This window comes from Mauremys reevesii, linkage group 1 (genome assembly GCF_016161935.1).
Source record: "Mauremys reevesii isolate NIE-2019 linkage group 1, ASM1616193v1, whole genome shotgun sequence".
NCBI classification, from domain to species: domain Eukaryota; kingdom Metazoa; phylum Chordata; order Testudines; family Geoemydidae; genus Mauremys; species Mauremys reevesii.
Genome location: NC_052623.1, coordinates 253284539 through 253299268, shown reverse-complemented (window position 1 = coordinate 253299268; position 14730 = coordinate 253284539). Strand labels below are relative to the sequence as shown.

Here is a 14730-nt window from a genome sequence, read left to right as displayed (position 1 = left end):
ACTGATGGTGGGAAGTGGAGCGACATGGCTGGGAGCTGGCAGGATGGAGCAGACTGGGGCCGGGCTGCTCCGCTTCCTGCCGCTGCCGGTGAGTGCCTGTCAGGGGGCGGGGTGGTAGTGGATAGGGGTTGGAGCAGTCAGAGGACAGGGGGGTTGGGTAGGGGGTGGGGTCCTGGGGGGTGATTAGGGATGGGGGTCTCTGGAGGGGGCGGTCAGGGAACAAGGAAGGCGGGGGGCAAAGCAAGTTTGATATAACGCGGTCTCACCTATAACATGGTGAGATTTTTTGTCTCTCAAGGACCATGTTATATCGGGGTAGAGGTGTATTATAAGATTATTCACTGTTCTGTTGCACGTATAGTAAAATTAGTTCATTGCACTGTAGGGACTTTAAGAAATTTCAAGGCTTCCAGTGTCAAGCTACAGAACGTGTATGGATTTTGGGGCTATAAGGGGCTGCTATCATAGAAAGGAGCTGCAGGAGACAGGTGTGCAAGGATCAAAATTCAGTTTTTCTCTCTGGTCTTACAAAATTCATCTTGGTGATCTCCTTGTACATTTGCTTTGCACATATACAGCACCTTTAATCTAATAATATCAAAGGGCTTTACAAATATCAAGCCTTACAACATTATGGTGTGCGTAACTGGTGGTGGTAAGCCTGTATTAGTGATGGGTAAACTGAGGCACCGAGCAATTACATTTTTTTCCCCTGGTTGCAAAACTGGAAATAGAATTCCTGAATTCTATCACTCTCCTGATTTCAGGTGTGTGTGTGTGTGTGTGTGTGTGTGTGTGTGTGTGTGTGTGTGTGTGTGTGTGTGTGTGTGTGTGTGTGAAATCCTAAGAGTTAGAGAAAGAGAGGATATCCTTCATGCCTGGTTGCAGTTAATAAATTTCTCAAGGCAATAAATGAGGGAGATTGCAAACACCACGTAGGCAAAACACACAGCTTGATATGCTGGTTGACTTTGCTTTCCCTTGGATGGACTATTGTAGCCAGAAGGCTGTGCTTGCTCTTTTTAAGTAGCTTATTCTATTGTGCATCACTCAGAAAACAGAACTGCTTTGCTAAGCCCAGTTGGGACTAACATACTCAGAGGCCTAATGCAATTTCTAAAAATCCCCATTCCTGTGTAAGCCCCTATTTATTACATCTTTGTAACCATTTGGTTTGCTTGATGCCTGTCTCAGATCAGGTTGGGCACCCCCTGTGTGCCACTCACCAAACTGCTCTAAGAGGAGCCTCTGGATCCCTGGGTATTCTAAGCCTCTGGATCCCTAGGTGTTCTAAGCCTCTGGTGTCTGAATAGAGCTCAGTCACTGCCCCAGTCTTGGTGCCCTGACCCTTTGTCTAGAGCCCATTCCTGAGATCTGGAACCCACAGTTCAGCTGCCTTCCCCCTGGGCTCAGTGCTGACTGCTCAGATTCCTCTGGTAGCTTAAATACACTGTTACTTAAAGGTTTGGGGCGGGGGTGTTAATAAGATGTCAAGTAATCACAGTGAACCAAATCCATGAGTGTTAGAGATCAGTCAGCACAAATACAGAAAGATACGGGTTAAATCCTTCCATTGATCAGGGGATACAACCAGCAGCATGGACTGGTCCAGAAATATAACTCACTGCTGAGTAGTATATATACCTTAGGTTGTTACCATCAATGCAAACTCCCAAAAAGTAGTTTGTGTCATTCTTACCCTAATATTTCCATTGCCATGCACTTGCTATCCAAGGTTGTTGGAAATTTATGCCTAGTTTCTAGCAACAATTATAACAGTTGCTTATTGTTGTCAGAAACTTCGGCAAAATGCTACTTTCAATGTGCGCTCCAAAAACAAAAGCTTACACACACTTTTTACTATCATAGAATCATAGAATATCAGGGTTGGAAGAACCTCCAGAGGTCATCTAGTCCAACCCCTTGCTCAAAGCAGGACCAATCCCCAACTAAATCATCCCAGACAAAGCCCTTAAAAACCTCTAAGGAAGGAGATTCCACCACCTCCCTAGGTAACCCATTCCAGTGCTTCATCACCCTCCTAGTGAAAAAGTTTTTCCTAATATATAACCTAGACCTCCCCCACTGCAACTTGAGACCATTGCTCCTTGTTCTGTCATCTGGTACCACTGAGAACAGTCTAGATCCATCCTCTTTGGAACCCCCTTTCGGGTAGTTGAAAGCAACTATCAAATCCCCCCTCATTCTTTTCTTCTGCAGACTAAACAATCCCAGTTCCCTCAGTCTCTCCTCGTAAGTCATGTGCTCCAGCCCCCTAATCATTTTTGTTGCCCTCTGCTGGACCCTTTCCAATTTTTCCACATCCTTCTTGTAGTGTGGGGCTCAAAACTGGACACAGTACTCCAGATGAGGCCTCACCAATGTCGAATAGAGGGAAATGATCCTACTTATACAGTCCAAAATGCCGTCAGCCTTCTTGGCAACAAGGGCACACTGTTGCCTCATATCCAGCTTCTCGTCTGCTGTAACCTCTAGGTCCTTTTCTGCAGAACTGCTGTCTAGCCATTCGGTCCCTAGTCTGTAGCAGTGCATCGGATTCTTCCGTCCTAAGTGCAGGACTCTGCACTTATCCTTGTTGAACCTCATCAGATTTCTTTTGGCTCAATCCTCTAATTTGTCTAGGTCCCTCTGTATCCTATCCCTACCCTCCAGAGTACCTACTACTCCTCCCAATTTAGTGTCATCTGCAAATTTGCTGAGAGTGCAGTCCACGCCATCCTCCAGATCATTAATGATCCTATATTTCAGGATAGAGGATGCTGTGAAAAGTGGTTCACTTTAGCATAAGTATGGATTCTATTAAAAATGTATAATATTAGCTAAATAATTTTGGTAACACCCTTACCCAGAACTCCACTCAAAAGTGTAAATCTTCTGGTAACGCTCCAAAGGGCCACATGGAAGGTGCAGCACATAACACGTGTAGACTTTGCACACAACATTGTTCTTTAATAGCAGGAGAATTACACAGATCTGCACAAAAGCAATAAACCCTATACTAATTTCTCCTCCCTCTGGCTCACCCTTTCTTTGCGGGACCATCTGTATTCAGGTAGGCAAGGTTCTTCTCCCCTTGGCTCATCCAACTCCTGCAGCAATTTCCCTCATCTTAAGCTGGTGAAAATTGCCAAAAAGAGCCAAAAGATCAGCTTTGGTCTTTCAAAACCTTCCAGTCCCTCTGTCAGATGACTCCTGCATCAGGAGGATGATCATAGACACTTACAGGTGACTTCATTGTTGGGTGTCCTGTCCCGTGATAAACTGTTCTCCTGGCTGGTAGCCAGTCTGTTGTCAAGAACTGTTTAACTTCAGTGGGAGAGCACTTAAAGTCAATGGCACTTGTATTAAGCTTTTGCCACTACTCCTGTTGGAATTTAGGTCCAACATGGAGGTAATGGACAATAGAGAGAGCAAAGCATGCATATTCAGAATGGAGTTTGCAGCTTGGTAAACATACATACAGAGAATTTATAAATTGTGCAGATTCCTTGAATCGTCAAATGCCCCCTATGTCTTAATACCATGGTATGTGTGGCCTTTGACTAGGAATGAAATTGTAGGAGTTTTTTTAATGGTTAAAACTGGGGGGCTCCCTAGAAGTTTTATTGCAGACCTTGCTATTACAATATTGTTTTAAATGTGCATCCTGTTAGTTTCTCCAGTCTCTACATGCATTGACCCATCCTTCTAGTTCTAAGAAATACTAACTCTGCAACAAAAGTGTCTCCCAAGAGCCTTTGTTTTGTTAGATGCCATAACTTGCATGGCCACACCATATGAGAAATGTAACCATGGTGAGACTATGGAAAATGGCTGGTTTGTTACCAGTTGAAAACTTCTTATGATCAGACAGCTAAAAAGAGATTTCTACCCCTTTTATCCTTTCCTCTTTCCCACCCGTTACAGTCTTGTTAGCAGTAACATTCTGGAATGGATCCAGGAAACTGGATAGGGCTGCTATGTTGCTTGGAGGAGCAAGGGAATGAGAACCTGCCAGCCAGGTTGGCAGAACATCTTTTATGGTAGCTCAGGGGAAATTATCTTTCCTGTAGGATATTTCTTGTCCTATTTGGAGTTCTGCACAAAAGCTGTCAATAACTGAGAATTTTTAAAGAAGAGTTTCTTTAATAGCGAAATGCCATCTAGTCAGAAACACAGTTGAACGGTATTTCTAGTACTACCCAGTATTCGAAGTGCAGACTAAAGAGTGTCAGAAGTAGATAAGGATTTACCCCTGTTCTGATGGTGGTTGTGATACTTTTGCTTATGCAGCCCAAAAGCACTTTTAAAAAAAAGTGATTGCATTATAAGTGCTTATCTAATTTCCTGCATACGGTCAGTATTAGGGATCTTTCAGCTACCACTTTCCAACCAACTCCCTCCCATAGAATATCTTTGGGTTACTTTTCCCCAGGTGTGTTAGTTTGCATTTTTCCTGATTAAATCTCCTGGTCCATTATTCTGGATGCCTTTGAAAAATTATTTCTTTCATCTCATTGATATTTGCAACGTCTCTGAATTAAATTTAATCTACAAATTTAATGTACAATTTGGACTGTTTAAATCAGGGGTTCTCAAACTTCATTGCACTGCGACCAAAAATTACTTGGACCCCAGAGGGGGAACCAAAGCCTGAGCCTGCCCAAGCCCCACTGCCCCAGGTTGGGGGTGGGGGTGGGGCAAAGCCCACTGCTCTGGGTAGGGGGGGCAAAGCTGAAGCTCAAGGGCTTCAGCCCCAGGAAGGGGGTCTGCAACGTGAGTCCTGCTGCCCAGGGTTAAAGTCCTTGGCCTTTGGCTTCGGCCCCGGGCAGTGGGGCTCAGGCTTCAGCCCCAGGCCCCAGCAAGTCTAAGCCAGTCCTGGCGACCACATTTAAAGGGAGTTGCAGCCCACTTTGGGGTCCTGACCCACAGTTTGAGAATCCCTGGTTTAAATAAAACCAGCCCCTGTGGCACTCCATCAGATAACCGCCCTGCCCCCCCAATTCAGTACATTACTGTTGTCATTGCTCCTTTGCTTATGGTCCTTTCTTACCGGTTTTCAATCCATATGACAGTACTCCTATTTAAACCAATTCAAATAGATTTTCCAGTCCAGTTTAGTGATGTACTGTGTCCAACAGATAAATTACACCATTAACCATGTTTATTTAGCATTACATTTCTTTGTATTTGAGAATCCTAATCAACAGCTCTAGGAAGTTAGCCAGTGTGTGATAGGTGATCAATCAGTTATTACATGCAATACTTGCTATTGGGAATTTTGCATTTAAAAACCTAGTGGAAGAATATATTTAGGAGCTGTTGCTTAGTACTGTAATTCTCATGTAACATATTTGTATTGCTTTAGACTTCATGACAGAAAGATGTGTATAATAGGACTGAGCATCCTAATGGAATTGCAAAACCGACCTCCTGCGGTAGATGCTGTGGCTGCGCAGATTGTTCCTTCAATCCTGCTCCTGTTTCTGGGATTAAAACAAGTATGTGCTACACGAGAATTTACGGAACAGGAAGACCAGGCTAAAGACGAAAAACACGATGCAGAAGATAATGGTAAAATCTCCCATTTCCACATTCTGGATTGAATTTTAAATGTGTTTGAAATTACAGTTGATTTTAAGACTCATCAGCCTTTCTGCTGAATTGGTCTGGTTTATTGGATGCTTGGAAAAATCCTCTTGTGAATTGGTCATTCCTCTTAAAATTAATGCTAAAGCCCTTTTGGGGCGTATCTATGTCACTTCTCCTGCAAGGGCAGTTTTGTTTTAAAAATAATAAAACCTGCAAATCCATGGTGCCCAATCACAAATGTGTTCTGTAAACCAGCATGCAGGAGACTCCTGACTAATAGGCCAGCAGAAATTGGGCAGTGCTGTGGAGGCAGCATTCTTGGTCCCTGGGAAAAAAAATGTCCCCAATAGCTACCTCTTCAACTAATTAAAAAAGTAATGATAATGGGCTTGGAAGGGATCCCTGGCATGTCGTCTTCTCCCAGATGGAGGGTGGCAAAAGGAAAGATGGATTAAAAAATTACTTTTTTCAAAAAGAACTGATATTTTAATTTAAAGGGGAGTTTTTTATTTAAATAACATAGGTTTATTTTTAAATGAAAATTTATTTACAATTAATTTTACATTGTAAGGAAAGTCAAACCACTGAACTAGTGAAGTCATTGGCTTGCCACCTGGAACCAGAGTTTGTTGAAGTGCTAAACCAGCTTTTGACAGCAGAAGCTTCTTCTGCAGGAGCAGAAAATATTTTCTTCATTTCAGTTTAATCAGCTAGTTCAGTTCAATGATTAGTTCATTCAAAGTTAAGAAACCAATTGTGAGTTGAAGAAAGCAGAAAAGCTTATTTTCCTCTGCTAATCTATGAATAAAAACTAGGTGTGAGAAGATGAGATCTACTAGTTCTAAAAACTTGAAGGGTGGAAACAATCAGTTTAATTCACTAACTACAGATAATGCTTCCTTTGTTTGATAAATCCATTTTAAATGGAAAACCGTGTTTTGATGAACTCCATTCTGTTGTATCCAGCATATTTAAGGTAGTTTTGTTTAATAAAGCAACTTTAAAAGTGCTCTTTTTGTGCACTTTTAATTGAATTCCAAATTCCAATCTTAATAGAGATTGACACAAATCTTGAGTAAAAAAGAAAATCCTCTAGTAAATAAATGCATCCTTTACCATTTTCTAACATCATAAAATATAAAAAATAAGAATGTGAATGAATGTAAATTAATCTATATAATTGCTTAAATAACTGTGTATAGATAGTTTATGCTCCTGGTTAGCAAAATGTACCAAATTTAGTGGAAAGGCAATATTTTGTTGCAAATCAACATGCTTTAATGGTTTACCAGTCAATGAGAATCAGTCTTTCTTTAGGAAAATAATAAACAAAAGCAAAACGAGATTAAAATCAATTCTTTATATAAAAGTTTCCTGCTTACTGCTTTAAATCATGATCAGACTCAATGATGTAAATTGCTTTGGTTTAAATCAATCCACCCTGGCACAAAGAGCCTTCAGAACAGGTTTACAAAGCAGGAATTGAGATGATCATGATTCCTGTGGCAGAGAGGCCTCCTCTCAATCTATCAGGCAAAAAGGAAAAAAAATCCAGAGAATTTGCTGCACTGGAGAGTGTATATTACACAGCATTAATGACAGATTATTTTATTGTCTGGATATCTAATTTGCAGTATGAGATAAAACCATTGTAGGCTCTAATACTTAAGATGGGTACAAATGAAATGCTTTTAAGAGATGCAAATTTCAGACATAATTGTAATTAAATTGAGTTGCCTCTACTTAATGAGCATAAGAACGTGGTACAGTAGCTACACAATCATTTCAGTAGCCATGTGCTGCTCAGATCTCTGCACTGTGATTTGCCTAAAACTCCAGTCCCACCCATTCCAGACTGCTGTCCATAAGCCCGTAGTAGATATAACCAATTCCACTCATTTTATCCAGCTGACAAAAGAAAAACTTGAAATGCTGTTTTTAGCCCCCATTATATTCTTGAAAATATTTCATAGATATTTTGGCATAGTAACTTGAGACCTTGCTTAAGTCAGAAATAGCCATGTTTGGAACTTACATTTCGGGTTTTTGGTTCAGGATATGATGGCTGTTTCATAAATACGAAGCTGGGTAAAACAACCAAGGGAAGTTGTTTTAAGTGTGTGCAGTTAAGAGAGCTCTCTAAAGGTTGGTAGGCAATAAATTTGACAAAAAGTCTTAACTGTATATGGTATCTCTTAGTAAAGTCCAAGTAAGTCTTTATTTGCTGTATTTTATTAAAAAGCAAATTGACAGGCAATTTATATTACCGTATATACTTGATCATAAGCCGGCTTGTTTATAAGCTGACTCCCCAAGATGGATAAGTAAAAATGGAAATTTTTTATAACCCATTCATAAGCCAACCCTATAATTTGGGGGTCAGAAAACTTTGGCTCCCGGGCCATCAGGATAAGCCAAGATGGTTTGTTTACCTCGAGCATCCGCAGGCACAGAGGTAAACCTAAGAAAACAAAGTGTCCCGGCGCACCAGCTGCTAACCCTGATGGGCCGGGACAGCAACTGGTGGGGAAATTTTGGGGGGGGAGAAGCTGGGAGTCAGGGGACTAACCCCTGTGACCACCCCCCACATGACCCCAACCCTAGCCTGGGACCCCCACACTCTCCCCATCCCATCCCTTCCCACCTTATCTGGGGAAGGCCAGGGGAGGATGTCTCTGGCCTGGCTGGAGCTGCTCCGGCAGGCTGAGCAGCGCGGCTGCAGCCTGCTCCGGCAGGTCAGACCAGGCGGCGTGGCCACAGCATGTTCTAGCGGGCTGGGCCGGGTGACTGGGGGCGGGGCCGAGTGGCACGGCTGCAGCCTGCCATCCCTGGAGCTGTAGCTGCTTCGGAATCTGAGGGAGAGCAGCGTGGCCAGAAGCAGAGAGACTCTGGCCCTGCCTCTTCCCTTCTGGCTGTGCTGCCTCTCCTTGCTCCCTCTATTGGAGGAAGGGGCTGTGTCCCACCTCTCCCTGTCTATACCCATTCATAAACTGACCCCCTTCTCTGGTGCTTCCCTTTATTACTAAAAAAATTCAGCTTATGAATGAGTATATATGGTAATTGAAAAGAGAAAAGTTGCTGTTTTGCTCCTACAGCAGTCTTTTACTCATAAACTAATTGGGTACATGTGAGAGCAAATTTCAGTTTCACACTTCCAAGGTGTTATTAGAAACAGAGCATAACTGTGTTCTAAAATGTATGAAATATTTTGATGGCTTCCTTTTTCACATCTTCAAGTTTGTTTGTTTTTAAAATGTGGTCCCTTTTTTGGCTAAAAATGTATGTATATATGTTTTGTCCCTTAATATTTTTAATTACTGAAGGCATATGATGATTTTAAAAAGAAAAATGTTGATATGTTTGCAGAAGAGATCCCAAGTGACGAAGAGGAGACAAATGAAGTGAGTCAGGCAATGCAAGAGAATCATGGAGGAGGTGGTGGTGGAGGTGAAGATGAAGATGAGGATGATGACGATGATGACTGGGATGAAGATGCATTGGAAGAAACTGCTCTGGAAGGATTCAGCACTCCCCTTGACCTTGAAGGTGGTGTGGATGAATATCAGTTTTTTACACACGCACTGTTAAGTACGTACATGCCTGTCTGCATAATTCTTTAATATGATAGTTCAGAGACACTTACGTTAATCATTGTTTTAAATCCTTATCTGTGGTAATAGTAACCTCTTGCACTATTGAAACTGAAAAATAACCTAAGATCTTTTTTATATGTTTGCTTCACCATTTATGCTGATTTACCTCCGTTTGGATTTTTGAAAAATTTCCCCCTTTCTACTAATGAGTTTCACTTTCTGATTCTCCTGTTCTAACATAACCATGAAATCTGTGGCTAGCACACACCCAAGGATACATCTAAAGCTGAACAAGGGTTCTAACTGAAAAGGTCCTGAAATCATTTCTGTTCATACTATCTCTATTGCAATTTTTCAAACAAAACCTGAATTATAGGGCCTAAACTACTTCAGTGTCCTTTGAGTGCTCAGATAGAAGTATTTCTCATTTTCTAAATTGTCAAAACCCTAAAGGAAAAAGCATTTTTCTCCTGTCCAGAAGTTTTAACAACTATTGTTTTATTTTTAACTTTTGAAATGAGTCTAATTTTCAGCATAGTGGATGCATTTTGACTGTGAAATTGAACATGGCTGTGAATATTGGGCACACTTTGAAACATTAAGTCCCTGTTTCCAGAAAGCTCTTAAGCACATGCTCAATTTTAAGCCCCTCAAAACCCAGTCCCTTTTGGAAATAGGCCAACTTCATCTGTGTTCTGAGAAGCTGACAGAGGTGCTAAACCAGTGTTGAGGTGTGAGGTCTGTGTTTTTTAACCACAAACCCAGATCTTCTTTCTCTCTGTCTTTTTCATCTTGTCCTTCTGAAATAGCCTTAAAACACAAGCTGATAATCACTTTGCATCCATTCCTTGTTTTGACAGCGGTTCAGATCCGGGATGCAGTCTGGTACCACTCACTGACAGCACCACTGAGCGATGATCAGAAGAAACAATTGCAGGAAATTTACACATTAGCAGAACACCGGCGAAGTGCTGCAGGTCAGTCATTTCTCTGAGGCTGTTATGTGTTGTTGGGACTCTGGAACAGAATATGCCTCTGGTGGTGCAGTGGGCCAACATGAGTCCCTGTGCACTACTTGACCTGGGTCTGAGAGGAGGTTTAAGCGGTGCATAGGAGCATAAGCGGTGCATAGGGCCTTATGCTGTCTCTGCACTGTGATGAATCTCACCTAGAGATTAGCATTGCCTCTAATTTGTAGACTCCTATCTGGCAGATTGAAACAACTATATAGGGACTGAGCTAGATTTTCAGATGGATTTTGCACATAAAGAGTAAATTAATGGGTGACAGCCATTCATTTGATCAAGACTGTTATAGATCGGTGTGTGTTTTACAGCTGTTTAATTTTTTTACCACTAAAATTACTTTTCACAGTAAATATAAGCATTTGAACATTTAAAAAGGGGTCTGCATTGATAGAAATAAGTTCATTAAACCGAGGAGCCTGCAGTGCAATGTCATGTATAATTATTTCATAATAAATTAATCTTTCAAGTTCTGTCCTAGAGAGGGGTGTGGAATGTTACTTTTAAAAAAAAATCAAATCTACTGCAATTTATCACTGCCATGGCAGATCTGAGAATGAAATCTTGGTCAATAGAGTTCATTCCACAAGCCTCCTCTTTCGCACAGGACTATGTAGATCAGACAGAATTGCTCTCTACTTTTATACCCCTTTTCTTTCCCTTCTGTGAATTCTAGAGACTAAGACGATAGAACAACAAAGTGGCTACACATTTGACAACAAAGGACTGATCACAGCATTTAACTTTGGTGGAAATGCTCCTGGAGGCAACTGAAGGAGAAATTGCAAAGGACTCTGGGAATGGCTTCATCATTACATTTTATTATAAAACAGTCATGACTTCTGAGTGTGTGGGGGAGGGTAATCTGATGTTCCAGATGGTTTCCCCTGGGAGACAGCAGTGTGTTTTCCTCACCAGACTGCTCTTTCTAGCCAGCTACTGTAATGTTCAAATTCTTGTGGTGTTTTTATAATTTGATGGACTGAAAAGAAAACATCTGCCCTCAAGGAAACTGAATGACTGAGAGGGGCTAGGTTGAATCTAGTTGAGTTGCACTTCTCAGGTTTTTGCTGTGCAGAATTGGTGGATTCATATGGATAACAGTGCCTTCTGTTGTATATGGATTATCTGAACAAATGAATTTGAGTGTATCGTAATTTTTTTAAGTGTAAGGATTCTTCTAGATGCACTGTAAGCCTCGGTTCCGTGTTTTCCTACTGTCTGTCTTTTACTACATGACTTAGTTGTTTGTTAATTGCATATACATTGCTGGTTTCAAAAACATCATCTCAACTTCCCTCCTTGGTGTAGACCTTTGTATGTTGGGCATTCTTTTGGAATTATAAAGCATACTCTGGGGCTTTCAAGGGTTCTTATAAAAAAAAAAAAAAAGCAGGTTTTTCCCTTGATGCAACGGCCACCTCAGCCTATGTCCTTGAGATCTCTCCATTAAAAGACAACCCACTTGAGTTGTAATGGCACTCATGCCCTGGCACGTTCAGATCAAAACAGACACTGGTACCAAATAATTTCCATCTCCATAAGTGTGTGAGTGATCAATCTCTGGCCCTTGCGAGTAGATGAGCTACATGACAACTTGTCTCCTTTATTGCTGAATATTGGGTTTTATTTTGGGACCCTATAAATTCTTTTCCTTTAGTGATTCATTATCATTCCAGCTGTAGTACTGAAAAATGGGGGGCCATAACATTTTAAAGCAATAATTTATCTTAGTGGAGGGGAAAGTAGCTCCAAATCTTGCTTTTTTTATGTCTGAATTTCTACTCTGCATCCCATCTGGCTCCTATTCCCAGTGCTGTAATTTAGTCCTGTTTAATTTTCCCATGTTTAAAAGGACAGTCTCTTATACTCAAATATACACAAATACGTGATTGTATGTGTGTTCGTAGAGTGAAACTTGTCTTAAGCAGACACCCAGCTAAATACTGATATGCACAGAAATCCTTCTTCTATAACTAAGGGGTTAACAAAGTTATAGTGGAAATGATGGGGATACATTAAAATGGTTAAATATTTTAAAATGAGGATTGAAGGTAGAATCTTTAATCCATGTTTCATGTCTTTTTTTGTGTCTGATCACTTGAAAGTGTTTACTAGACAACTGTTACCCCCAGACTGACATGAAAGGTGAAAAGCCCTTTGCCTGGGGTGGTACCCAATTGAAAAAGCTCAACTCTTCCTTCCTTCCCCATCACCTCTTCAGCTACTGCAAAGGGGGAGGGGTGGTGTCCTTGGACGCTGCTCAGGGCTCTCATCTTTTATACTAACCTCTGTCTCTCCCACTGCCCAGCTGTGAAAATACCTCTCTCCTGTTTTCCCCTCCTCCTACCCCAGAATCTTCTGCCTGCTAGAACTGCTGGGTGGAGAGAGGTCCTCTGCTGCTTTAGCCCTCTTCAGCCTTCCTACCTCCTGCTGTGGGGGTCATGTGTCTGCTACTTTACCCCTCCCTCAGCCTCAGTGTTAGGTCCTCTCCAGTGGCCTTCTCTGCCACTGTTTATAGATTTTTTTTTCCTTCAAAGCAGCCCCAGAATGAAATTGACTTGGTTTTTGTTAGTTTTCACTGCTGCTATTCAAAACCCTGGGTGCAGCAGTGAAAAACTATCATGTCTCTTAGATCTGCTTTCATTCCGCTAAAGCCTGAGAAAGCTTTGAACACTTGAAAATTCAGGCCCCAGTGCCTTTGCTAATAAGGTGATTGGTGATTTTGGATGTCCAATATGAGACCCTTCAAAGAGGGCAGAGGCCTCTGTACTTTTTGAAAATCAGGCCCCAAAGTCATTGGTCACTTTCAGAGATTTAGGGCTGGAGATGTCTCCCTAACACTCTAGATGGATAACACTACATACTACATCACTTTACTTTCAGTTTACAGTTGGGATTTCTTTACAACAATAAAAAGCTAGAAACTTGTTCACAGTTCTAAACAAAAGTTATTCAGAAGTCGGTGGCATTGATTTTTCCACACATACTTGGCAATGGAAGCTTCCTTTTTGCCATTGGGTATCTGGCAAATGGAGGTTTTAAGCTCTGTGTTCATTTATGTATAAAATGTTGATTGTCAGTCAGTGGGATTTCCTTCAAAGCCTCTCCTCCCACCAGAACTAAGAACAAAAGGATTTTTTTTCTTCCACTAATGAAGGTCATTGCATAATCAAAAGGTAGTTTTCAGGAGTTAACATGTTCAAGCAGGAATCTACCACTGTATAGCACTATCCTTGTGTCCACCCTTCTGAGTCATAGTTGTTCCCTTAATGCTGCTGCTTGTATACTTTTCAAATGAACTGCCAAGATTTCATCCAGATGTTTCTGACAATGGATTTGAATTGCTATTTGGTATCTTACAGTTGTGGTCAGAGGGGAGATTTTAGGAGGTGGTGCACAAAAGGGTGACTAGCTTTTTCCTTCCCAGCAGATTGAGCAAATGTTTCTACTGGCAAAAAACAAACATAAATTTATACTCTTTTTGAAAAGGTATTCAATTAAAGAAAAAGTCCCAAGATTTCCTGGGCTCCAAACTCCCCTTTTACATGTGGTTCTCTTTTAATGTGATAAATATTCATTCATACACAATCATAATAGGCAAGGGATTGTAGGGATTTCTTCTTGAGATGTCTCCAGCTTGTACTACATTTAGTACAAATGTGCATTACTTTCTCAGTTGAAGCCAGGGTAATCGTGGAACGTCAGATACCAGCAACATTGAACTGAGCAAGATGTAGTCGCCCTTGGAAATGCAGACTTATGAATGTATTGTCAAATAAAACAAAGGCTGATAAAAGTAACCTTTGCTGCCCTGTGCCAGCATTCACTACGTGTGAAGGTGACTGTATGGACGCTATGGGTGCTTAAGTATGAAATTAGATTTGTGTAGGTTATAATTATAGCAAGTGTTAACTTATGTGGTAAAACATCTTTTTCAGATAAATTAACCGGTCCTGGGTGTGAAATTTCAAATGCTGTTTTGTCGTTCTTAAACTTCTGGCGACTCTTATTATTCTTTTGGTTTCCTCTTTTTGCTTTGGCTGAGTCTTTCTGTGAAGCGGGAAGAGTACAGTCTGTTTTTGCAACAAAGCAAACTCTACAACCAAAGTGGCTAGCTCCAGGAAGAAAGCAGAATACCAAACTGAAGAAAACCTGCACTGATTAAAATTGACATGCTTTGGCAGTGGCTGGGTCAAAATATGTAAACCATGTTCTGCAGAGTGCCATAGTAAGATTCTTTGCTTCAGTAGGAAAAGGGCGTTTTGGGGGTGGGAATTGTGGGAGAGGAGGTATGGAAATAAGTGATTTTACGACTTCAGAATCTGCCATTTGTCCAGGTGGAGAAATTTAGTCTTTACTGAAGGTTAGATTACATCACAAGTTAGTAGACAGGAGCAGCCATCGGAACGGTAGGATTTTGAAGCCCATCAGGCAATACAATACCATGCACAGCTGCCGGCAGCACAGCTGTCTTCAGAGTTGGACGCCCAGCTAGCTGCTGCTTTCTGGCCGCCCAG

At 41.3% G+C, this 14730-nt stretch overlaps 1 protein-coding gene across 3 annotated transcripts in view; it reads left to right on the top strand.

Moving 5' to 3' along the window:
• The window catches only part of IPO8 (importin 8), a 77147-nt gene extending 62962 nt beyond the window's left edge, over positions 1–14185 (top strand). For 2 of the 3 annotated variants that reach the window (XM_039497777.1, XM_039497794.1), the window contains 4 exons: positions 5369–5574; positions 8959–9180; positions 10046–10162; positions 10887–14185. In XM_039497777.1, the coding sequence (XP_039353711.1) occupies positions 5369–5574; positions 8959–9180; positions 10046–10162; positions 10887–10984 (643 nt within the window). In that variant the 3' untranslated portion in view covers positions 10985–14185. The remainder of the gene's footprint in view (positions 1–5368; positions 5575–8958; positions 9181–10045; positions 10163–10886) is intronic. The other variant, XM_039497785.1, reaches the window with a different exon arrangement.
• The last annotated feature ends 545 nt before the right edge of the window (positions 14186–14730 follow it).